Consider the following 25,586-nt stretch of genomic DNA (forward strand, 5'->3'; position numbering starts at 1 on the left):
GTTTATTGGAGATATGAGTCTCACAGACTTTCCTGCCTGGGCTGGCTTTGAACCGAGATCCTCAGATCTCAGCCTCCTGAGTAGCTAGGATTACAGGCGTGAGCCACCGGCATGCAGTGACACTTTGTCAAAGCATCACCAATGACCAGTAGCCCTGGGAAAGATACCAGGTGTACCAGTCTCGATGTTATAAAATGAAAACAAACAAACAAGATTTAAAAGCTGGGCACCAGTGGCTTGTGTCTATAATCCTAGCTACTCAGGAGGCTAAGATCTGAGGACCATGGTTTGAACCTAACCTGCGCAGAAAAGTCCCTATGAGACTCTTATCTCCAATTAACTACTCAAAAAACAAACAAACAAACAAAAAAACAAAGTAGAATGGTGGCTCAAAATGGTAGAGTTGGGCTTAAGCAAAAATTCTCAGAGACAGTGTCCAGGCCCCAAGTTCAAGGCCCACAACCCACAAAAAAAAATGGGGAGGGGTTAGTGACTACACATTGTACATCTATATCAAATTATTGTAGTGTACCCATAAATATGTACAAATCCTATGTATCAATTAAAATTTTTCTTTGCAAAGAAAAAAAAAACAACAGTGGGGCACTGGTGGCTCATGCCTGTAATCCTACCTACTCAGGAGGCTGAGATCATGGTTCAAAGCCAGCCCAGGCAGGAAAGTCTGTAAGACTCTTTATCTCCAATTAACCACCAGAAAACAGGAAGTGGAGCTGTGGCTCAAAGTGGTAGAGCACTAGCCTTGAGCTAAAGAGCTCAGGGACAGTGCCTGGGCCCCAAGTTCAAGCCCCACAACTGAATAATAATACCAACAAAATGTGAATCCCATAAGAATTTGGGACTGGCTGGGTACTGGTGGCTCACGCTTGTAATCCTAGCTCCTCAGGAGGCTGAGATCTGAGGATCATGGTTCAAAGCCAGCCCAGGCCAGAAAGTCCATGAGATTATATCTCCAATTAACCATCAGAAAACTGGAAGTGGAGCTGTGGCTCAAAGTGGTAGAACACTATCCTTGAGCAAAAGAGCTCAGGGACAGCACCTAGGCCCTGAGTTCAAGCCCCACTCTAACAAAAAGAAAAAAAGAAAAGAAAAAAACAAGAATTTGGGGCTGTCTGGTCCATTTGGAATCTCCCACAAAGAGGAACCCAGAAGTCTTGAGGACCCCAATCTAGGAAGGGGACTTGCCTGTAGAACCAAGGGAGCTATTCCACATTGCCAAGTTCAAGATTTTCTTTTTTATATCAAAGTGCACAGAAGAAATTGAGATTTGGGAGGAAAAGTACATTTCTTTGTGAGCTCCTATTAACCTGGGTACAAAGTCCCTGAGGGAAAACTGCCATTTTCTATAGGATTTTTTTTCTTTTTTCTTTAGTAAGTTTTTTATTGTGAAAATACTATACAGACAGGTTACAGTTACATGAGCAAGGTAATGAGTACATTTCTTATCGAGCATTTTTGTTTCCTCCTTTGTTTTTCCCCTACCATCCCTTCCCTCCCACCTCCACAACTACACTCTCTGCCCCCTCAGGATTTTTTTTTGGGGGGGTCTGGTTGTGGAGCCTGATCTCTGGGCCTGGGTGCTGTCCCTCAGCTCTTCAGCTCAAGGCTAGCACTCTACCACTTGAGCCACCGCGCCACTTCCGGCTTTTTTCTTTTTGCTTATGTGGTGCTGAGGAATCGAACCCAGGGCCTTGAGCATGCAAGGCAAGAGCTCTACCACTGAGCCACCTTCCCAGCCCCAGGATTTTTTTTTTTAAGGAAAAGATTTCCTCCAATAGCCTTGGGAGTCAGTCCCCTGATCAGAGGCTGGCAAGACTCCAGGAGAAAAGATAGGAGCTGAAAAGGGATGTAGGAGGAAGAGGCTGCCTCCCACCCAGCTCTGCTCTGTCCTGTACATCAATCATCCTCTGTCTCCAAGGGCCAGGGGCAAGAACCAGAGAACAGTTTTCCATTTGTATTTGTCAGACTTGGCTCACTCCCTTGAAGCCAAGAAAAGTGATTTAAATGACACGTGTCCTCTAGTTCCCTGTAAGTAAACTCACCATTAAGTATTTTGAAAACATCCAAGATTCTCAATTATGAAGGCAAGAAGAGGGGCTTGCCCACCCCTTTTGGAAGAGGCAATCCAAAGCCTGGAAGGGAGGCAGTCAACAGCAGACTCTACTCAAGTTTCCTAAATCCTGAAAGGGGCTCCAGAGGTGGCACAAGAAGGGACCTGGAGGTCGAGTTTTGGACAGTTTAAAACCAAGATGACTTGCTCAGCATCACATAGCAAGTTAATGATTTGTTAATCCATGATTTTTAGGGATAGTGTGTGCTGAAGCACTCAACTGGAGCTCTGCTCTACGTTTTGTGTTTAACACAGCATAGCCCGCAAGATGGTTTGTTTCAACCTAATAAGGCCTGGCTTTGTTTGCAGCCACTTCAATTATCAGAGGACAGTGTGTGCTCCACAAACTCCACAGCACTTTGGGACCACAGAAAATTTACAGCCCAGCAGATTACACCCACAGCATCTGCCATAAAGTCAGCCTTCCCAATGTGGCCACACACAAATTAAAGTACAAGCTTACTACACACAAAGAAAAGACAATTATTTGGTGAGTATCTATCCTGCCTATGGGACAAAAGTTTCCTCAACTCAGAGCCTGGGTGCAGCCCAACACTGGCATTTTGGCAGAGCTTTCCTCCTACAGGACCCTGTCCTCTGCAAGGAGTCAGGTGCCTCAGGAAGCAGTGTGACAGCGCATGGCCCTTAACACATTCCACACAAGAATGCTGTCCTCTGATGGATCTCATCTATAAAGGCATTAATTACCCATAGTATTGCCATATACACAAAATGCAAACTAAGGCTCAGAGGAGTTAATGGAAATGTCTAGAGTTGCACAGTACATGAATGAGAGTTAAGTGACTCTAGATTCTTAGGCTATGGCACACAAAGGGATGAAGCAGTCGGGCTGATTTACCTGCTGCTCCCAGTCCTAGAAGTACCCAAACATGGCTCCTGCCCAGCCAGGAAGAGATCAGGACTTCTGGGTGGTGGCACTGTTGGCTTTCTGGGATGGACAGTTCTTTGCTGAGGTCTTTCCTGTGTATAGCATCCTTAGCTTTTACTCAGGAGATGTCAGTGGCAACCCTTCTGTGGCAACTGAAACTCTCTCCAGATGTTGACAAGGATCCCCTGGGGGGCAAAACCTGCCCCAGTGAAGAACCACTAGAATTGATGGATAAGTTTCAGATCTGAGTGCCCCCACCCCATTCTGTCCTAAACCATCCCCTGCCCTGAGGGATAGCTGGGCTGCATAGAAACTCTCCTACAGGAGCCAGACTCAGGAAGCTACAGCCTCACCTGAGAGTGCCTGGGAGAAAAGCTCCAAAGTCCAGGAACATCTCTAAAACAGCTATGATAAAGACACTCACACCTGTAGAATCCATGAAAATCCAGGAACCTAGGTAGTTTTGTAACTGAGAAGCCAGGGGCCTTCATCCAGAATAGGACGGGGTGGCTGGGCACCTAATTATGAGGAATCTCAGTTTGGGGCACACAAATAGTACCATAATAGCACAAAACCCCTGGAGAGGAAACGCTAACCTGCAGCACTGCAAGACCCTCAGAGGTCTTAACGGAGTAACAATAGAAGCTACTCTTCATTAAATACCTACTATATGCCAGCACTCTTCTAAGCACTTTTTGTATACTCCAACCCTAGAGGTGTTCCAAATTATCCACTTACTGTGCAGAAAAGAAAACAGAGACTACAGGGCTGGGAAGGTAGCTCAGTGGTAGAGCGCTTGTCTTGCATGCATGAGGCCCTGGGTTCGATTCCTCAGCACCACATAAGAAAAAAGCCGGAAGTGGTGCTGTGGCTCAAGTGGTAGAACGCAAGCCTTGAGCTGAAGAGCTGAGGGACAGTGCCCAGGCCCAGAGTTCAGGACCCACGACAGGACCCAAAAAAAAAAAGAAAGAAAGAAAACAGAGACTACAGTTCAAGAACTTTTATGCTCATGTTCACTCTGCCACCATGTTAGTGTGGTTCCCCCAGGCTCTGCCTCAGAAGAAGATCCCCATGATAGTGCCCTCCTGACCAAGGCAGGAAGACAACACAGCAGCTCAAGGCCAGCAGCAAGTGCCAGTCTGGTTGAACAGCCAGATGCCAACACTGCCTTTGAGTTAGCCCCATGCCTCAGCAGGCGCTGGGGGCTGTCCAGCTCCCAGCACAGGTGGGTTGATGCCAGCTGGAAGAGCCCTGGAGGATGCATCAGCAGTCTCGCTTCCCCGGAGAGTGTGGCTCACTGCCTGGAGCAGGTTCCTTGGTGGTGGACAGAACTTCCTAGAGTCCCAGAGTTACTCAGACAGGCCATCTGTTCCAGCAGTGACCAGAAAGGTAACAACTGTCCTGAGCAGGGTTCCTCCCACCGCCTAGAGCTCATGGTCAGTCCTCTGACCACGAGGCTCATCTGTATGACCCTGAGAGAACAGCATCTATGAGTGTTCTGGAGAAGAGTCTGGGGCCTTGGCCAGGCAGTTAGACTGCAGGAGGCAGGAACAGCCTTGAGGGGCCAGAGAGAGCTTGGCCTTGAGTGGACATTGCTGGGCACAGTGCAGGCTTGCAGGGTTCCTGAGCCCCTCAGCAGCCACTGTCCTTGCCAGTCTTGGCCCCAGCAGGCAGGCAGCAGGGAGCAACAGGCACCAAGGTGAAGACCAGGCCATCAATGTGCCCCAGATGCAGCAGACTGAGCTGTTTTCCTAAATCTCACAACCCGCCCATCTGCAAAACACAGACTTTTCCCTATGGGGAACATCCCGTTTCCTTTCTGACATGTGATCTGTGGTCAGGGGTTACAATATACTCTAAAGGTCTGTAGCTAAAGAAGATGCACACCAATCTGATACCAGACTGACTGGTACCAGGCAGAGGAGTACATCACTAGTCAGCCTGCATAGAGCATCTTCCTTGAGAGAACAGTTAGGTCAGACCCTTCTTTGAAGAAAGGTGGGCCAGGCTGCTGGGGAAAGGAATGTCCGAGTTCATACTACTTGCAGGGCTAACAAGTCCAGGAATGAGGCAGGGAACCCAGAGAGGCTTAATGTACAACCCAAGAAAACTTTAGGCAGCAAAAGTATAAAGAACCCTCCCACCTCTGTCTTCCTCTAGCAAGGCCAGTCTGTCCACTTTCCCCAACCTCAGCAGCCTAGAATGTTGGCAAGTTAGTGGACAAAACCCATCTGTGTCTCCCTCCACCTGGTAGAATCTCTTCAGCACCAACTTCCCATACACTGGTCTCTTTCTCTTAAGCTGGCCCCTTCCCACTCTCCTTGAAGGAGTTCTTATTTATTGAAAGAACAAGTAAAAATAAAAAGATTTTAAAAAAATAAGCTCAGGTAAGAAGCAATAAAGCCTCCCTTCAGCCTTTGCCATTAAAACTGATTTGAAATAGGAGCGCTAGATTTTCCAGGTGAGAATTATAGGGCTTGTGGATTAGGGAGACATCCAAGTCTCCTTTATTTTCCTTCTATAAGGACTAAATTGATATTTACTTGTGTAAGCCAAAAGCAAAATGGGGCGGTCAACTCTCCTAATAGCCATTTATACATCCATGTTTAGTACATTTACCAGTCTAAATCAGGAGAGAGAATTCAGAACATCATATGTCAAGGGTAAGTTCTTCATTGTTGCAAATAGAATACTACTGTTAAAGACACCCCCTCCCCCACCCTTGTCCTTTGAAGGTGGTGAGATATGGTTAGGCCTGGAAAAGCCACAGAGTCAAGCAGGCAGTTCTGACCTGGTTTCTCTGGGGAGGGGTCATGAGCTCCCTCAAATAAGCTCAGAACAACCCCTGGAAGAAGTCAGGAATGGTAGCAGCCTAAACAGGTGATATGTCCTTTCAAAGCGTCAACACCAGGCACTGATTAGGTAACAAAATGCTCTGAACTCCTGGAGAGCTGCTGGAGCTCCCTCAGCTCTTATAAAGTCTTGTAGGTTCAATTAGGTCAGAGCCCAGCCTGCACCACAGGTGTCCTCATCCACCCCTTGAGGGTAAGAAGAATAACAGTAAGAGATAATGCTGAGCGTGGCTATGAGCCTGACATCGGCTTATCCAAGGTCACTCTGTTTGTGGCAGGAAAGACTTGGTACATGGAGATCCAGAATTCCACTGATGGTGTAGATGTCAATCAGAGAGTATCCAGCATTAAAGCCCTGCTTTGAGGGTCAGAAGTGTTCTCTCACTTTGGAAACTGCCAGGCCAGTGGCTAAAGGTTTTCACAGCAGCCAAGACAGCCACAAACAAGACAGATGATCCTAAAGGTTTCAATACAAAAAAGCAGCAAAGCTCTCAAGTTTACCTTGTGACATCAGGTAATGACAAGATGCGTAGGGCAGCTTCATAAGGCAGCAAGCAGGTACTCAGAAGCCCAGAAACTAAGAAGACAGGAGGAACACAAGAGGCAGGAGTCTAGCCTTCACTATCCTAGAAGCCACCCCTGTGTCTGATACCAGGAGCAGAGACATGCATTATGAATGAACTGGCCTCTGGAGCCCTAAGACCATCTCTTGGCTGTGAGCCTGATATGAACCTCAGAGCCATTAAGAACAGTTATCCCGGGCTAGGAAGGTGGCTCAGTGGTAGAGCACTTGCCTTGCATGCATGAGGCCCTGGGTTCGATTCCTCAGCACCACATAAGCACACACACAAAAAAGCTGGAAGTGGTGCTACGGCTCAAGTGATAGCATGCTAGCCTTGAGCTGAAGAGCTGAGGGACAGCGCCCAGCCCCAGAGTTCAGGCCCCACGACTGGACCCACCCCCCAAAAAGAACTGTTATTCCACCCCGAAACTGGGAGAGGCCAGTACAACCCGATGACTGGGTGAAATTATTAGCCAATGGATCCCCTCCAAAGTTACTGGTAAAATCCAGAACTAAAAGGACCACTTTGCCCACAAAGGGGATCAGTCAAGAAAGCCAAGAGGACAGGTGAGGACAAAGAACATCCAAGTCGTTTCAGGTCTCTGGAATCCTTCTGTCTTTCTCCACACACTGTGCATTCACACCACTACTGGGAAAATACTTGGGACTTCTGACGTTGAAAGAGGGGCTTAGAATCAGCACACTTCTTTATGCTGTCATGTCATGTACCTGTCAAGATTACAAAAACCGAAGCTCTCCAACTCCAGTGGAAATCACAAAGAATCTCCAGACAGCCTACTCAGACAGCATTTTCTGCAAAGAAAGGGTGCCAAGAGTTCTTCTGAGCCTCGAGTGCTCATGAGTGGTAAGTGCTAGGCAGTCCACAAGGGTACACCTTCTGTGCCTCTAGGTGAAAACTCCAATCAAGAAGACCTGGGCTCCTCTCCTGGTATGTGCCTGGCATGAGTGTTAAGAAGCATGCTTGTAGAGCCCCTCAGGAAACAGGAGACCTAGTCTTGCACAAGATTCGGATTCTACTGTTAAGTCGCTGACAGGAAGTAGGAGACAGGTAGTCAGGGAAGAATGACAGTTTGGGGATTAGTGTGATGACAATTAGCCAAGTTCTGCTCTGCTTCTCTTTACAAAGAAAACTTCCCTTCACTGTGCTCTTCGAATGTCATGTTAGAAGAGAGACATTTCCATGGCAACCACATACACATTTAGTGATGTGTCACTAAATTTGTGTGTGCACAAAGGCACATTAAGAGACTTTTTGAATGTGGCAAGAGAAATAGATTTTCATAATTGAATGTTGCCCTCAAGTAGAGTTTACCATTTGCAGAAAGCTGCAGCTTCGGCAGGGGACGCTAACTGTGTCTCATCAGAAGCCAGGCAAGACTTGAAAATCTCAGCAGAGTTCAGATGAGGGCTTATCTCTTCGGGAGGCTGCTGCCCAGAAAGGGCCATGGACAGATGGAGACATGGCCAAGGGTCAAGCTGGCCTCAGCAGACTGGGAAAACAGATCCATCTCACAGCCTGGGGAGAGAGGAAGCTAGCTGCATAAGAATCAGATGTGACCCAGATCCTCCCCCGCACTCTTTGAGCTCTGTGAGCCCAAGACCATCCTCTATCCTAACAGAGAAGACGAGCACCGTCTTTGAGAGCTTACCAAGGCGTGGGGAACATCAGAGAGAATGCTGAGTCCAGAGCCAGAAACCCCAGCTGTGTGTCCTAGTTCTGCCCCTTCCTAATCAGGGAGTCTGAGTGCTGGGCTCTGTCTGAGCCTCTGTCTGTAACTGGGAACACACTTCCTGATTGCCAGGTGCTTCAAGGAGGTGACAAATATACAAGCAGCACCATTAAATTATATCATTCTAAATTCTGTTTATAGGGTAGCACTGCCTTGGCTCATGTGTCCCAAAAGTGTTATCTTCTAGGTGCAGGCTGGCCAGGTACAGTAAAAGACGGCCACCCTGACACCTCTGTGCGGGTGCTGCTATGTGCTTATGTGGCTTGACTTAAAGTCTCTAAGAACTGATCCAGAGATGGAATGCCCTCAAATAAGCAGAGTTACCAAGGAAAGCAAACAAAAGAAGCTAAAAAGCTTTTGAGCCTCCAGAGGCCTTGGACCCAGCAATGAGATTCAGAACTCAGGCACAGGTAGAACTGCCTCAGCCTCAGGTGACAGGTGAAACTTGGGGTAAGACAAGACACGTTACTCCATACTGGAGCCTACTATTCTCATCTACAGTCTCTGACACAGTTCTCCCACATACCCATCAGCCTGAGCTGTAGCTGGTCTTGAGCCACTTCCTCCTGGCTGGTAATCTGCCCTACCTGGGGAGGCTATAATCAGCTCCCACCCCAGGCTTGGGGGCAAACACTTCACACAGACAGGTACCTCCTAGATCAGCCTTCCAAACCCACCTTGTAGCCTTTCCCTAGCATGTCACCTACCTTCCCATCACTTGGTGGCTCACTCCAGAAAATTATTCAGGTTTATGCCAGAGCAGCAGAAGTCTCCATGTCCCTCAGACATTGCCAATAATGATGTGAGGAAGTCTGCAGCCGGGTATTGGTTATTCATACCTGTAACACTGGATATCTCAGGAGGCTGAGAGCTGAGGAGCACAAAGCCTGGGCAGGCAGACAAAACCATGAGCAAAAGGCCAAACGTGTGAAGGGAAGCTACAAGTTGTGGCATGGTGCAAGAGGCAGAGCACTAGCCATGTGCAAAAAACCTGAGAGCATAAGGCCTTTAGTTCAGTTCTGGTTCCAGTGTCAGTACTGGTACAAACAAACAAACAGCCTGTCTGCAATCCCTCAGTCAGTCAAACAGAGATTCCATGTGACCTAGCAATGCCACTGCTAGGTATGCACCAGAAGGACTGAGAATATGTCCATCATGAAGTACAAACAAGAACAGTCACAATCATATCATGCACAACAGCACAATGTCTGTCAAAAGGAATGCACACAGTATTGTCCATCTGTGTAAGGGGACAGGATTCAGATACAAAGAAGTGAAGCCCTGGCACATGTTACATGTTCACAACATGTTACAACACAGTTCATACCTTGAACATGTCATAACCACATATGGCATGGTTCTATTGATGCAACGTATATGCACAACAGAAAAACCCAGAAAGGCTCAGAAAGCAGATTGGTGGATGTGGGGGCTGGGGCAGAGGACAGGGATGACTGCTGAAGGGGACAAGATTTTTTCTGATCCCATCTCAACAAATTAAGCTGAGCATAGTGGCATATGCCTATAGTCCAGAAAAATAAAGCCAAAAAACTGGGGGTACTGCTCAAGTGGTAGAGGGTCTGCCTAGCAAGTGTGAAGCCCTGAGCTAAAACTTCAGCAGTGCCACCCAAAAGAATAATAAATTGTTTTTTATCACACGTGTTTTAGGTGTTTGGAGATAGTCTCATTAAGCCCAGGCTGGCCTCAAGCTCACTCTCTTGCCTGTGCCTCCCAGGCACTGGGATCACAAGCATGTACCACCACACCCAGCCTTCATAATTTTTTTGAAGTCACTATCTCATACAGCAGTCTCTGCCGTTACTTGCTGCTCCTCCTGACTTCTGTGGCCTCAGCTGAAACAAGTAGGAATCTGCAAAGTACAGACTCTAGGGAAGGTGGTTAGCTCTGAGCAGCCCAGGAATGTGAGGGGGTTCCTCTGTCTGTACAGGCCTTCCAAGAACAGGCAGAAAGGAGAACAGGGACTCTGTTCAGCTTTCAGCACCTCCCTGAGGAGGTGGGAGCAACCCAATACCACCTGCTGAAAATGCCATGACCAGAGTCACTTTTCAGCTTTGCAGTAATAAACTGGAATTGACTAGTGCTGGCCTCCTCTCACCTGTTACCCCCAGGGATGAGCGATCTTAACATTCAGACTTGAAGCTGCCCAAGTCACTAACAACACAGTGAGAATGATTTGAGGAAGACAGGAAAGGCCAAGGTTGCTCCCGAACAGGGACTGCTCTGGTAGCAGAGCTCTTAAGATTTCCTTAGCCATATGCCAGCCCAGAAGCCTGTCTTCAAACTCAGGACAGGCCAGAAAGCTGGGCAGTGCTCTATTTCTAGAAAGGAGGGGAGGACACCTCTATGACACTGCTGCTCCCAAAGGCCTTTCAGTCCTCTGATGGCTCCTACTCAAGCCTCTCTGACAGACGCACCAGCTTAATGCAAGTCCTTCCCAAGTCCTGGCCAGTGGCAAACCCATTTCCAGCCCCTAGGAGATAAGCACCCATACTTCTTAAGCATCTTAGCTTCATTACATCTAGCATTAAACTCATTTCCCCACTAAGACTTCTCACTGACTCTTATCACTACCCCAGGTAGAAACCTCAGCTGTTTGAAACCTTATCTCTCATAGCCCCACTTACCAACACCTACCCATCAACAGGTGGAACTTCAATTCCACAAGCCCACCATCCCTGCCCAAGCTCACCACCTCGAATTGACCACACCCTTCCCCCAAGCCCACCTCTGCACTGACCATGCCCTTTCAAGCCTACCACCTCTGCACTGACCACATACCTTCCAACCCCCCAACCTCACACTGACCACACCCCTTCCCCCAAGCACCCCTCTGCACTGACCATCCTACCCCACCACCCCACAATGACCACACTTGCCCAATCTGTCACTTGTTCCCAAGCCCTGAGCTCAGCCCTCTTCTTCACACCTTCCTGTAGCTCCTCTCTGGCACTAGTGCTGCCTATACATCTGCTTCATGCTACCTGGATATTCTACCCATTTTACCCATTGAGGGCAGAAGCCACATGCTCACATTTAGAGCCCTGCCTGGCACCCAGGAAAAGCAAGTTGGTTTTCTGGAAAGGTTGAACCGGAACAAAACAGATAAGCTGCAGGGAGTTAATATTCCTCTCACTGCGTATCAGTTCAACTACATTATTCCATGAAGTCTGGTTCAGACCTGTTTGACAACCAGATTTCCAACACAAATCAGCTCTGCAAATTCCAGCAGCCACAGGAAACCGTTTTCTTGGGCAACAATGACTGAGGGAAGCACATGAGCAGCAGCTGAAAGGAGGCAGAACCAAAGGGTGCTCGAAGACAAAAGGAGGGGATAATGGGAGAGGAGGCCAAGCCCAGAGGGTCCCCAGTCCCTCTCACACTTCAGGAACAGCATCTACCAGGGGAAACTGGCCAAGGCAGATCCAGGCAGAAATGCCTCAGCATCTAATTAAACATTTTAGACTCCACTGCACACGAGGAGGGAACCTACGTCCCCCACGGAACCCTGACAAATGAGTCGTTTCCAATCGATCTATCACTACGGCATCTGGGTACCTCAGGAAGATGAAAATAAGACCAGCACATAAATGAAAACCAATATACAAACAATTGTCTCCCACACAGGCCTCCAGGAAACCACAGGCACAGCCATCTGCTAAGCTCCATGTTTGTCACCGTTTCCTGCAGCCGGCGGCCTCCAGCAAGCACAGTGTAATGCGAGACTTAACAACAGAGAGGAATTTCTTCTCAGAAGTCTGACAGGCTGAATGTCCACCCCTCCAAGCTCGAATGCAATCAATGCAGGGGCAAATAGGATGTGTTTTATATGCTGCATCAGCCAAAGACTTTGCTGAAATAAATGGTGGGAAGGCTGAAGAAAGATTGCCCATTGGCAAAGACTGAGAATTCACAGACAGAAAGCCCAGGGAAAGAACTTAGAGGAATCTACAGCCTGTTCTCTCTTCCTGTAGCTTCTGCCACCAGGGGCCAGGACAGATGCGACCTAATCAACCTAGGTCTCAGGTCACACACTGGACATGAAAGAAATGGGAGGAAATGGGCAGGGCTCACTGCATGAGACACGTGGGACTGGGTTCCTTCACTTCAGGACCTCCTTTCTCCTGGACATCCACCCCTTACTCAGTTTTGCAGATAACAATCTACCCTGCTGGCTCCAGAATCTCCGGAAACCTGGAAAGCGGAAACCCAGAGAACGAAGTGCAAATTTTGGGTAACTGGAAAGAGGCAGAGGCTGCCATGTCGGAGAGCAGGCAACAGACTATTGGGAAATCTACTCCTGGACAAGCAAATATTTTCATTTCAGCTGTTTATGTCCTGCCTGCTTCCTCCCAAAAGATTTAGGTGGGACTGACAAATATTTATACAGCTAAGCAATGTTTCCTTACCTTTAGACATCTGTTTGTGGTAGGAAGTGGTCCTGGCACAGGACAATATTATATTGTACCATTTCGCTTCATCTTTCCTCCAGCTCTCTGTGTATAACTGAGCCTCCACATGCAGCTGGTGCTTTCAATACTTTTCTTAATGTTTTAATAAACCTGTACCTTTTCTTGGTCATGCTCTTAACCCTGGGACACTCAGTTTTAACTGAGCCTTACCCAGCTTTTCTCTATTCAATCCTGGCACAGAGGAAATTTTAAAAGAAGAAATTTCCCACCTCTCAAATAGTGAATAAAAGGGGACAATCTAGAAAAGAGAAGTAGCCTAGACTAAGACAAAACCACCTCAGGCTTGGAAATGCCTGCGTGTACCTTAGGAAACTGCCCCTCCCCCGGAAGTGTCTGAATCTGAGTGCTGAGACTGCACACAGATCACAGAAATGTTTCTCTGATTCTATACACAGCGGCAAGTATTGAAATCCTTCAGGCAATTCCAGACTGTAATAAAGGTTTGAATCCCTGTTCTCTAGATTCCAGAGACAAATTCTTCTGAATACCTACCAAGGCTCTAACAACTTTCATATTTTTCCATCTCAAAGTGAAAACTCGGGGCTGGGAAGGTGGCCCAGTGGTAGAGTGCTTGCCTTGCATGCATGAGGCCCTGGGTTCAATTCCTCAGCACCACATAAGCAAAAAGCCAGAAGTGGCGCTGTGGCTCAAGTGGTAGAGCACTAGCCTTGAGCTGAAGAGCTGAGGGACAGCACCCAGGCCCAGAGTTCAGGCCCCATGACCGGACCCAAAAAAAAAAAACAAATTGAAAACTAGACCTCAAAGTTATGACCATGAGCATTCAGATGCGGTTGTAGGGGCCATCTACATCAAGGATAGGAGAGGGGATCTGAGCCCAGACATGGGAGTAAATGGGTCAGCCAGGAGTTTGTTACTTCCCTCTCCAGGACTCCATTCTGTCAGCTGTGAACCAGGATTGTGGTTCAGGCCCAAGTGTCATGGGCTACTGGATGAGGCAACTGAGCCTCTGTTAGGATGTCCCATACACAGGGATTTCCTCACCAGAGTTGTCCACCCCATCCCAGCTCCCAGACCCCTGAGGATTCTTAAAGGAAAACAGAGTGGTTTAGAGATTCAAAACTCCTTTCCTACCTGGGTATAGTGGCCAACACCTGTAATCCTAGGTACTTAGGAAGCTGAGATCTGAGGATCACAGTTCAAAGCCAGCCCAGGCAGACAAAGCCAAGAGACTCTTACCTCCAACTAACCAATAAAAAGCTGGAAGTGGAGGCATGGCATTAGTGGTAGAGTGCAAACCTGAGTGAAAATCTAAATGAGACCATGAAGCTCTGAGTTCAAGGCTCAGTACTGGTGCAAAAAAACAAAACAAAAGAACAAATAATAACAACCAAAAAAAGCTTTTTTTATACATACGAATAGGTTTCAGATGCCAGGGTGGGCAAACTAGGATCCTGCTCCTCTCACTTGGTTCCAAGCTGAAGAGTACTTTATTCAGAGCACAAACATCTTACTATTCTGTGACCCAATCCCAGGCCTAATGGAGGAAATGTGTAATACCCAACTTCCATGGCTCCTCTGGACTGATGCTACCCAAAAGCATCTCAACTACTCCAGGATTGATGGCCAGACAGAGCCCTGCTGGCACGACACCACGCAGCCTTGAGAGCACATGGGTGAGCCGGTGGCCTCCACCCTTTCCTAATTACACACCGCACAAGTCTGACACAAAGCTATCAGGAGTCTCTGGACAGAGCTTCTACTTTTCTGCTGAAACATAATCTTTTCTCTGTAAACCATGTCCTTCTACTACGACACAATGAGACTGATTATTATAGGCGGTTCGTGAAAGGGCTCACTTCTGAAAGGAACTAAAGCCTTCTTTCTCCATTGATTATTATAATTTAAACAAAACAAGACTATTCCACAGCGCTCCATAATGTATGTGACACACTTGGAGGATCTGCTGGTTTAGGTCAATAACACAAATGCAGAAAAACAAACCAGATATTGAGATATCTTCCCAGGGAACCAGCATTTATTCAGCAGGCTTAGGTTTCAGCTCTTAAGAGTTATATCTGAAGTCAGGTACTGTTGGTTCACACCTACAATCCTAGCTACTTAGGGAGCTGAGATCTGAAGATCACAGTTCAAAGCAAACCCAGGATGTAAAGTCTCACAGACTTTTCTTAACCAATTAACCAACAAAAAACCAGAAGTAGAAGTGTAGCTCAAGTGGTAGAGTGCCAGTCTTAAGCATGAAAGCCAAGAAAGACCACAGGGCCCTGAGCTCAAGCCCTTACTCATTCCCTCCATTAAAACTGCCAACACCAGTGGCTCATGCCTATAATCCACCCACTCAGGAGACTGAGATCTGGAAGATCATGGTTCCAAGCCAGCCCACACACAAAAGTCTGTAATACTGTCTCCAATTAAATGCTGGGATGGAAGCATGGCTTAAGTAGTAGAGCACCAGCTGTGAGCAAGAAAGCAGTGAGAAAGCTCTAAGTTCAAACTCTGATACTGGCACACACACATTAAAAAAAAAAAGAGAGACTAAAAATAAAAGGCAGGTTTTACAATGAGATACATTTACTTCATCTGGAACTTCCCAGAAGTTGAGTAGATAGGATCTGCTCTCACAGAAAGCACCTACAGCTGTGTCCTCTGATCAAGAATTCAGCAATTTGGCTCCCGTGAATAACTCTTTCTTTCAAATCCCTGAGTACTGGGGCTTGAATCAGAGCTGTGAACTTGCCAAGCAGGTGCTCTTATCATTTGAGCCATGACTCCAACCCTACCTTTTTTTTAATGTGAGGTAAAGCATTCAGAGAAAGTATTTGACAGTTTTTAAAATCTCAAGAGCAAAGCCACAGGAATGGCTTTTTTAAAAAGCTATTAGAAATATATCTCAAGATTTAAAGGAAAATATAGAAACAAAGATTGTAGACATATGAGAAACAAAAACCTTTAAAAATGAGAATTCCAGGAAGTAAATATTACCCAAAACAAAAAATTCACTGAGTAGGCTTGAAACAGATTGTATACTAAAGAGAAGTCCAGTGAACTTGTAAACAAACAACACTGAAGCACAGAAAAGCTGGGGGTGGGAGGGAGAACAGAGACTCAGTAACCTCTAGGGCAATGTCAAGCAACCTAACATAGTTCTAAATAAAAAGAAGATAAATTGGATGGCAAAATACTTGTCAAGAAACAGACAAAAAGTATTGTTTTTCTGCAGTGCTAGAGTTTGAACTCAGGGCTTTCTGCTTACTAAGCAAGACATGCTACCACTTGAGCTATCATATTCCAGACTTTTTTTTGGTACCATTCTTGGGGCTTGAGCTCAGGGCCTGGGCACTGAGGGTTGTTTGTTTTTGTTTTTGTTTGGTATCTTGGTTTTGGAGTTTTTTCCTGAGCTTTTTTGTTCAAGGCTCATGCTCTACCACTTGCGTTACTGCTCTACTTCTGGCTTTTTTTTTTTTAATTATTATTTTGGGTGCTTAGTTGAAGATAAAAGTCTCACAGATTCTGCCCAGGCTGACTTTAAACCATAATCCTCAGATTTCAGCTTCCTGAGTAGCTAGGATCACAGGTGTGAGCTGCCAGCACCCAGTTGCTCCAAACTTTTTACAGACAGAGACTCAGCTTTTATCCCAGTCCATAGCCTGGATCAGTCATTGTACTGCCATACTACCTAGCTTATTTGAAATAGGGTCATGCTAACTTTTTATCCAGGATGGCCTCATATTGACAGCTTCCTGATCTCTGCCTCCTGAACAGCTGGGATTACAGGCATGAGCCACCACTCCTAACTTAACAGAAAATTTGTAATAGTACCTAAAGGTAAGGAAAAGGCATTATATGCAGAGGAGTGTCCTCTAACTTCTCACCAAAAACAATGCAGATTACAAGACAATGGAATTACACTCTTGGTGAGAACAAAGAAAAAGTCAACCCAAAATTCTGCATGCAGCAAAAATGCCCTTTCAAAATGAAGACAAAAATAGAAACATTTTCAGGTAAACAAAAGCTTCAAGAATATGTCACCAGCAGACCTATACTACAAGGAAAGTGAAAAGAATTTTTTCAGATTGAATGGAAAAATACCAGATGGAAACCCACACATACAAAAGAAGATGACAGGTACTAGCAATGGTAAGAATGTGGGTGAAACGATGCTAATTTATTAATTTCTTTAAGACAATCTGCAATTGTGCACAGCTCAGAAACAGATATAGGTATGCAGGTGCCTTTCTTGTATATTGATGTACTCTCCTTGGGATATATGCCCAATAGTGATTTGGCAGGGTCATAAGGAAGGTTTATTTTTAGGTGTTTTTGAGGAACTTCATACTGATTTCCAGTGTTTGCACTAGTTTACATGTCTACCAACAGTATATGAAATTCCTTTTTGACCAAATTTAGCCAGCATTTGTTTGTTTTCTTGATCGCTGCCATTCTTACTGGACTGAGATGAATCTTAGTGTGGTTTTGATTTGCATGTGCTTTATACTTTTTATGGCTAAGAATTTTTTTTGTTAGTTGTGGGGCTTGAACTTGAGGCCTAGACACTGTCCCTAAACTCTTTTTGCTCAAGGCTAGCACTCTACCACTTTGAGCCACAGTGACACTTCAAGTTTTCTGGTGGTTAACTGGAGATAAAAGTCTCATGGATTTTCCTGCCCAGGCTAGCTTTGAACAACAATCCTGACATCTCAGCCTCCTGAGTAGCTAGGATTACAGACATGAGCCACCAGTGCCTGGCTGGCTAAGGATGTTGAACATTTGTTCATACATCTATTAGTCATTTGTATTTCTCCCGTGAACTATTTAATTTGCTTACCAATTAGACTATTTGTTCTTTGTATGCTTGAAGACTTCATATATCCAGGATATTAATTCTTATCACTGAGTATCTGGTGAAGATTTTCTCCCATTCTGTGGGTTTCCTCTTGGTTCTGGAAATCATTTCTTTTGTTGTGCAGGAACATTTTTATTTGATATAGTCCCATTTGACAATTTTTGCCCTTATATTCTCAGCAACTAGAACATACTCAGAAATCAGTGAAATGTCTCAACAAATAAGGAGGGCATGGTGATTTCATATATGTAATCCTGGCTATAAGGGAGGCCATAAGTAGACAGATCAAGGTCAGGAGCTAGCCTAGGCAAAGTTGGTATGATTACTTACCTGAAAAACTAAAAGCAAAAGGGCCAGAAGCATAGCTCAAGTGATAGAGTATTGCCTAGCAAGCATCAGGCCTAAGTTCAAAATCCAGTAACACACAGACACACATGAGCGCACACACACATACATGGAACAATTGTTCATGCTCCAAGGAAAGCACCAATCAAAATGCCAAAGTAAACAGGTGGATAACTGCCCTAACTTCTGCCTTTAATTAAAGGAGACACAGTTTGGAGACACACTCAACAAGATTGCAGCTGAGCCACCACACTGAGGCTTTGGGCCTCTGTTTTCTTGGTGTGGCAAGACATTAAGGCAGTGTTGACTTCAGCAATTTCAGCTATATCAACTGAGATTAAGAAAATGTGTCTGAGCTACAAACTAGCCTCAGAGTGAAGTGAGTGGAGGAGGAAGAGGGAGGTGAGAGTAAGGTCATCAAGCCCTGATTTCATGGGTCTCAAATTTGGTTTCACCATCATGGATAATAGAAACACAAAGCCAAGAAAAATGAACTGTTTCTGTCCTCCAAATTAGGCAAATACTGTACAAAGGCCTTGGACAGAGAATAACAGGAAACTATGGCTCAATGTTTGAATGAGCCTGGTCTTTTTGGACTACCAGGGGAGAGAACTGAAATCCTCCTTGGTTCATGACCCTCACCCCTGCCCATGTTTTCAAGCAATGTAGTACTCGTCCAATGTAATAAGGTGCTCTCCTAAATCCCACATACATCTTTTCCTAGCTAAAAGGTTTTGTGAATACATTTGCTATAGCTCCCAACACCCCACCACACACTCAACTTTGGATGCAGACAGAGCTAGGCTACCAGCTAGATGCCAAGGGTTTCCTTACATAGGGAATCTGCGAGCTTGATTTATTTGTTTCAGTAGGAGAAAAGATGTAAGGCCCTTTGAGCAAAGTATGCCTAATATATATCACAATATTTATTTTTGGAGGAGTGATGGATCCATCTTCCAGGAACGCTAGAGAAAAGGCATTTTGTGAAGTTGGATGTAAATCATTTGCTCTGAAAACCTCCAGGGATCTATATTCTGGACCCTGTACTGTAAGCTGTACTATGAAAGCAGCAGCTGACTTTTAAGTCATCTCTTTTTTTTTCCCTGCCCCAACATGGAAGTCAGAGTTAAGAGTGTGAGACCTGAAAAGCCAATGCTCCCTGGATGCCCAGCTCCACCAAAAATGGTGCAACTCAAAGTGAAAGCAGAGCCGCCTAGCTGCAGGTGTTCCGTGGTCCTGGTGGTAGGACACATTCGAACGTCTGTCTAACTGCAGCTCCCTGTCTAACTGCTAACGAGGAAGGAGGAGTGTGGCTCAGACCTGTCTAGTTCTTTCAGCCAGCCTCCACCTAAGTGCAGTGTAGCAAGGCAAGAGGAATCGAAGGAACTGAATGGAAGGGGAAGGGAAAAAGGATCTTCAATGAGTTAGCAACTGGGAGCTCTTTGAAGGGAAGCTGTTTAAATCTGAACAGTTCCTAATATTAATTATCTCACAAGCTCAGATTTACATGCTACAAGGAACACAATGCCTTTTCATTTTTCTACCTGTCCCTGCACTAATGCCAACAAATCAGATACACAGAGAAAGAGCACTTGACTAATGAAGCAACCCATTAACAGTGAGCAAAGATCATTGGCCAGACATTATCACACCACACCAGCAGTGATATCCTGAGGCCCTGAGGGCAGAGCTTAGCTGACCCTTGCAACCAGGTGATTTCACTCATGCCTGCCACCTCCTCGCTGCCTTCAAGTCACTACTGCACTCAGAAAATGATTGCAACTTCTAAAGGACCTCTTGGGTCTTTCAGTTGCTCAGCCCATAAACCTGTCTGTAGTTCCTCCTCTGTGTCTTCTTGGAGTCTCAGAGATAAAAAGAAATTTCTCTCCAGGTTCAAAATTGACAAACTTGAACCCAGGTTGGATTCTTAGCAAGTAGAAAGAAAGGGAAGGCGGTGAAATTCAACCCACACTCTTCTTTGCCCAGCCCAGCAAGGTGGGGTTGCACCTGATGAGAGGAAATGGCCCTTGATGTAGTTTGTCAGAAAGCACTACAGGGGCTACACCAACTCCAGTATCCCCCACTCATTGGCCCAGATAGCCAGTTGCCCTTTATAAAAGGCCCCTTCACTGGGAAGGACAATGAAGGCTCCCCAGATCAGCCATCAAGCATCTAGAAAAGTGTGAATTTAGCTGGGTGCTGGTGGCTCACACCTGTAATCCTAGATACTCAGGAGGCTGAGATCTGAGGATTACTGGTAGACACCAGCCAGGGCAAGAGATTTTTATCTCCAATTATCTACTAGGGAATGGGTAGTGGCACTGTGGCTCACAGTGGCAGAGCAGTAATCATGAGCAAAAAAAGCTCTGGGACAGCACCCAGGTCCTGAGTTCCAGCTCCACAACTGCTGAAGTAGGGGCTGGGAATATGGCTTAGTCGTAGAGGGCTTGTCATGAAACCCTGGGTTCGATTCCTCAGTACCATGTAAACAGAAAATGCCAGAAGTGGCACTATGACTTAAGTGGTAGAGTGCTAGCCTTGAGCAAAATAAGTTCAGGGACAATGCCCAGGCCCTGAATTCAAGCCCCAGGATTGGCCAAAAAAAATAAAGTAGCTGGGTGCAGTTGGCTCACACCTGTAATCTAGCTATTCAGGAGGCTGAGATCTGAAGATCACAGTTCAAAGCCAGCCCAGACAGGAAAGTCCGTGAGACTCTTATCTCTAATAAAGCAACAGAAAATAGGAAGTGGTGCTGTGGCTCAAGTGGTAGAGCACTTGCCTTTAGCTGAAGAGCTCAGGAACAGCGCACCCAGAGTTCAACCCCCATGACTGCCCCCCACCCCCAGAAAAACAGGTGTGAATTTGTTCATCAAGACGCAATGCATGCCTAATTCTTGTCATGGGTGGAAAGGTCTGAACTTGAATCCATACGTAATCCACCTAGAAATGAGACCCTCACTCCCTATATGATCCTCAGATGTAAAATGGCTGTTGATAAGCCATTGTACATTCTAGTGTACACCTTGAGCCTTCATGATCTCAAGCTAAGGCCATTCAGCCTCATGTCCACAGTTGACACGGATGCTCACAAGAATGAAGTTAGTCGCCGGGCACTGGTGGCTCAGGCCTGTAATCCTAGCTACTCAGGAGGCTGAGATCTGAGGATCGCGGTTCAAAGCCAGCCCGGGCAGGAGAGACCGTGAGACTCCTATCTCCAATAAACCACCAGAAAACCGGAAGTGGCGCTGTAGCTCAAATGGTAGAGCGCTTGCCTTGAGCTGAAGAGCTGAGGGACAGCGCCCAGGCCCAGAGTTCAAGCCCCCCAACCGACAAAAAAAAAAAAAAAAGAATAAAGTTAGTAAACATTTGAATGCTGATTGTGGGTAGAATCTAGACACCAACAGTGACCACCACTGCTCTCAATGTCACCACCACACTACTGTCCTTCATTTCATGGGACTTAGATATGTGGAAAGCACTGGAAGTCCAACTACAAAGGAGTCCCTCGGCAGGCTGGCAGCTACCACAGGGGAGGAGCTGGGACCCAAAGTGCCCATGACCAACCTACTACTCTTTCCTTTACCCCATTCTACAGGAAGGTCCAGGAAGGAAAGGCAGTGACTTGACCAAAGTCAGACAGTTAACAGCTGAGCTGAGGCTTCAACCCATGTTCTCTGGGTCCCTCTCTACTACATTGCTTTCTCTAAGGCTTAGAATTAGTGGGAGGGGTAAGAGAAAATAGTTGGTTCTGTGACGAAGTGTTTCCTGATGTTTTATACCCAGAACCTACAGTTTCACCCCATCTTATCAGCATAGGTCTTGGGCCCCTATCTATCTCTCAAACTAGCATATTCTTAAGGACACTTGAGTTTGGGTGTTCCATTCACTCTATCACCTTCTCTGGCTCTGTTTCCAGTATTTACTTTCCTTTTTAAAAACCTCAGCATAAAAGAACAGGGACTGTTTTATCAGATCTTAGCTCCTTCCCTGCTCTGAGGTCTAATCAATCCAAGTCTGGGGATAAACAAACTAGAAACCAAAGCCAGAGTCCCTTTTGTGACAACAGACACCTTTAAAAAGATCTCCCTGTAGGTATGGCAGAGGGAGAAATGTAAATGAGTAATAAAGACCCCCAGCAGCAGTCCTAAGCAATGCTCCTCAGGAGCACTGAGTTACTCTCACAGAGAGTGAACACTTAAGTCAAAAACGCTGGGCTGGGAAGGTGGCTCAGCGGTAGAGTGCTTGCCTTGCATGTATGAGGCCCTGGGTTTGATTCCTCAGCATCACATAAGCAGAAAAAGCCAGAAGTGGTGCTGTGGCTCAAGTGGTAGAGTGCTAGTCTTGAGCTGAAGAGCTCAGGGACAGTGCCCAGGCCGAGTTCAGGCCTCATGACTGACAAAAAAAAAAAAAAAACCCTGCCCACATTTTTCATGTTGCATGGGAAGAGGTCAAAGTCAAGCCTTAGAGATAATAGGCTTCTGGGCTGGGAAGGTGGCTCAGTGGTAGAGCGCCTGCCTTGCATGCCTGAGGCCCTGGGTTCAATTCCTCAGCACCACATAAGCAAAAAGAAAAAAGCCAGAAGTGGCACTGTGGCTCAAGTGGTAGAGCGCTAGCCTTGAGCTGAAGAGCTGAGGGACAGCGCCCAGGCCCAGAGTTCAGGCCCCACGACCGGACCCAATAAAAAAAAAAAAAAAGATAATAGGCTTCAAAAACCTAATAGTGTATATAAACCAGTCCCTCAGCCAAGAACTGGTGGTTCACACCTATAATCTTAGCTACTCAGGAGACTGAGATCTGAGGATTGTGGTTCAAAGCCAGCCCAGGCAGAAAAGTCCATGAGACTCTTATCTCCAATTAATCACCAAATAGCCATAAGTGGAGCTGTGGCTCAAGCAGTAGAGTGCCAGCCTGAGCAAAAAAGCTAAGGGGCAGTGCCCAGTCCCTGAGCTAAAGCCCCAGTACCCTCAAACCAAATAAATACTAGCCCCTCCACTCTGAGGAGCTTACATCTTCAAAAGGGGAGGAGGGTTATGGAACTGTAGCCCCTCCTTTATAATACATCTTTATAATAATAAGAAAATTACAATTAAAAAGAAAACATGGAAGAAGAGGGCTGCTAAATGCCTACAGCAGATAAAAGCTAGCATGCCTCCAGCTACTTCCAGCATGCTGCAAGGAGATGCCACACTGATGAATCCAGATAGCAGCAACCAACACAGACCTCCTCCTCCTCCTATCTTTACACCCACCTGCAGAACTGAGTCCTCACACCTCCCACAACCACCACCACCACAGCAAATCATGGCCCCCAGCCTCTGCCAGCCTAAAGGCTGGCTCTACACAGGAGGAGAACCAAGTTTCTACTAGCCATGCTGTCCCTCCAGCAATGGCTCGTAACCTTAGGCTTTCAGACATGGGCCACATGCACCTCTTCAGTGGAGGATGGTAGTTCACCTTTAATCTCTCTGGGGACCCATTAGAAAATCTGATGGCAGCCCTGACTTCCTCTGAAAAGCAGTACACATGCAACTTCTATGTAATTTCAGTGGGAGTTATGGTCCTCCTTAGGAGTCCCAGAGTAGAAGCTGCAGGTGGTCCAGGTGACTATAAACAAGGGCCCCTCAACATAAAAGAGAGAAGTGATGCCTCTTGCTTAACTACTAATAAGTCTAGCCTTCAGTTAGCCTTTGAGATCTTGATAAGAACTACGGAATCATGTGCGCTCACATGTGCACATGCAACACACACACAGGACTCAGCTTCTGTATGGTTTCCTACCTTAACTTTACAAAATGTTCCATGATTGCTCGTTAAGACAGCATAGCTGGGTCAGAGCAGAGAGAAATGGAAGTGAGGTGTGCACTGGGAAGACTGGACAGTTCCAGCTTGTAGCTGGCTCTGAGCAGGTCTTGGCAGGGCAGGTCCTAACCTTTACCGCCTGTTCTCCCTAGAATCAAAATCAGGGCAGATATGCTGATCCCTCCAGCAAGCCAAACCATCAAGATTGAAGCAGCTCTTTCCTTCTGATGCTCCACGGGGCGAAGGGGGGGGGGGAGGAGGAGGAGGAGGAATCTTCCCTTGCTGTATAGGAGACCCTGGCCCATGGCTGGCCCACAGCCCCCTCGTGGCCCGGGGGTGTCACTGCAGCCCCTCTGCATTGCTGGGCACACATTTCACACAGGCCATTCTGACAGGGGTGGAGTAGAATGTGTAGGCACCAAGGAGTGACTTGCAACTGTCTTAAGCCACAGCAAGGCTTTGTTTGGTTTTGGTTTGTTAAACTGAGATTGAGTCTCAACGAGATTCTTCTAAATTCCTCTCTGGTACAATCCCTACAAGAAAGCAGTCCAAGACTTGCTTCATTAAGCCAATAACCCCGGTGCTTCTGTAACATTACCACTGCCTTATTGATCATTCCCTTCCTGCATCACAAGCAATTATATACAATTGTTCCAAAGCTCAATAGAAACAGTTAGCAGGGTCACACAACATCTCTGGTTTGTAGATTGCAAATGATTTGCAGGACACCAAATACCTCTCAAAGTCTTGGTTTCCGAGGTCCTACAGAGGTTTGAAGAAAGTCGAGACTTAAAAACACAGAGGACGAAAGAATTCTACAAATGCATGGGCATAGGATGCCCATTGGGAAATGTAAATTCTGCTCTCACTTAGCAGCTCCACCAGAGCCACTGGGCTGAAGACGCTACAGAAAACAGATCTGAATGTTGGGGACAGGTGGTCCAGGAGTTCAGCTGCTCTCCTTTGGGAGAAGTGGCAATGAATTGAACCCCTAGTAGGGAAGCATGAAGGGAGAGAGAAGGCAGAAAGTTTGGGGAGAGGGAGGGAGGTATGGAGTGTGTCTAGGAGCCCAGAGTGGCCCAGAAGCCAGGGGGAACTGGGGTCAAGACAATGCATGGCATCACAGGTCTCTCTTTTGGGGGACAGGGTGCTTACCTCCTTGATTTTCTCCCGCTGGGCTCGCACTCGGCTTTGGGGCTCCTTACTTTCGTCGGCCCCAGTCCCCAGGACCGGGTGGCGCAAGCGACTCCGGAAAAGATTGAAATCAAAGCTGAAGGGGACACTCTCCTCTCCAGGCCTAGGGTTCGCGATGCCGTTGCCCCGGGCAGCAGTGGCTTCCTCTCGGGGTCCGGTGGGGCGGGTGCGCCGCAGCCATCCCTTCCTGCGACGGGCACTGCCCCGGCTGCCCGGATCGTCCTCGCCTGGGGCAGGCACCGCGGGGGCCGGGTTGGGTGGAGGTTCTGGCTCATGGGCCGGGTGGTGGCCCGCAACTTCGGCCACCACTTCCAGGCCAGGCTGCTGGGTCCGGGAGGCCAGGAAGAGGCGCTTGAGGCGAGAGGAATGGGGCAGCAGGAAGAGGGCCCCGAAGCACAGGGTGATGAGCCCCGAGAGGAAGAGAAGGAAAAGGAACTTCTGCGGCAGCCGCAGCCCCCAGGACGAGGCCGGGACGAAGGCTGGCACTTTCCTCATGAGCATCGTGGCCTGCCACGGATTTGGGGACCGTCAGCCCCTCCTGGGATCCCCCCGAAGCCCTCGAGGTCCAGGCACGTGAGAGCAAGGGGCGCCGCCCGGAACAGGGGGGACCCCGGGCAGGACTGCCAGCCGGAGTTTTCTCCGCTCCAGGGGGGAAAAGAGGGGACTGTCCCGGAAGTTCTGGGAGTTTGGAGCCGGCGCTCCCGCGCTGGGGCGGGGGCGCCGCGACCTCGGCGGGGCCCGGGCGAGCCGGACG

The 25,586-nt window shown here is 47.1% G+C and overlaps 1 protein-coding gene across 1 annotated transcript in view; it reads right to left on the reverse strand.

The window, feature by feature from the left end:
• Nucleotides 1-25,482, reverse strand: part of Man1c1 (mannosidase, alpha, class 1C, member 1) — a 125,533-nt gene extending 100,051 nt beyond the window's left edge. Inside the window, exon 1 of the mRNA XM_013035740.1 lies at nucleotides 24,794-25,482. Coding sequence (XP_012891194.1) covers nucleotides 24,794-25,333 — 540 coding nt within the window. The 5' untranslated portion in view covers nucleotides 25,334-25,482. The remainder of the gene's footprint in view (nucleotides 1-24,793) is intronic.
• Between the last annotated feature and the right edge of the window lie 104 nt (nucleotides 25,483-25,586).

The sequence above is a fragment of the Dipodomys ordii genome, unplaced genomic scaffold, assembly GCF_000151885.1.
Source record: "Dipodomys ordii isolate 6190 unplaced genomic scaffold, Dord_2.0 Scaffold6, whole genome shotgun sequence".
Lineage (NCBI taxonomy): Eukaryota > Metazoa > Chordata > Mammalia > Rodentia > Heteromyidae > Dipodomys > Dipodomys ordii.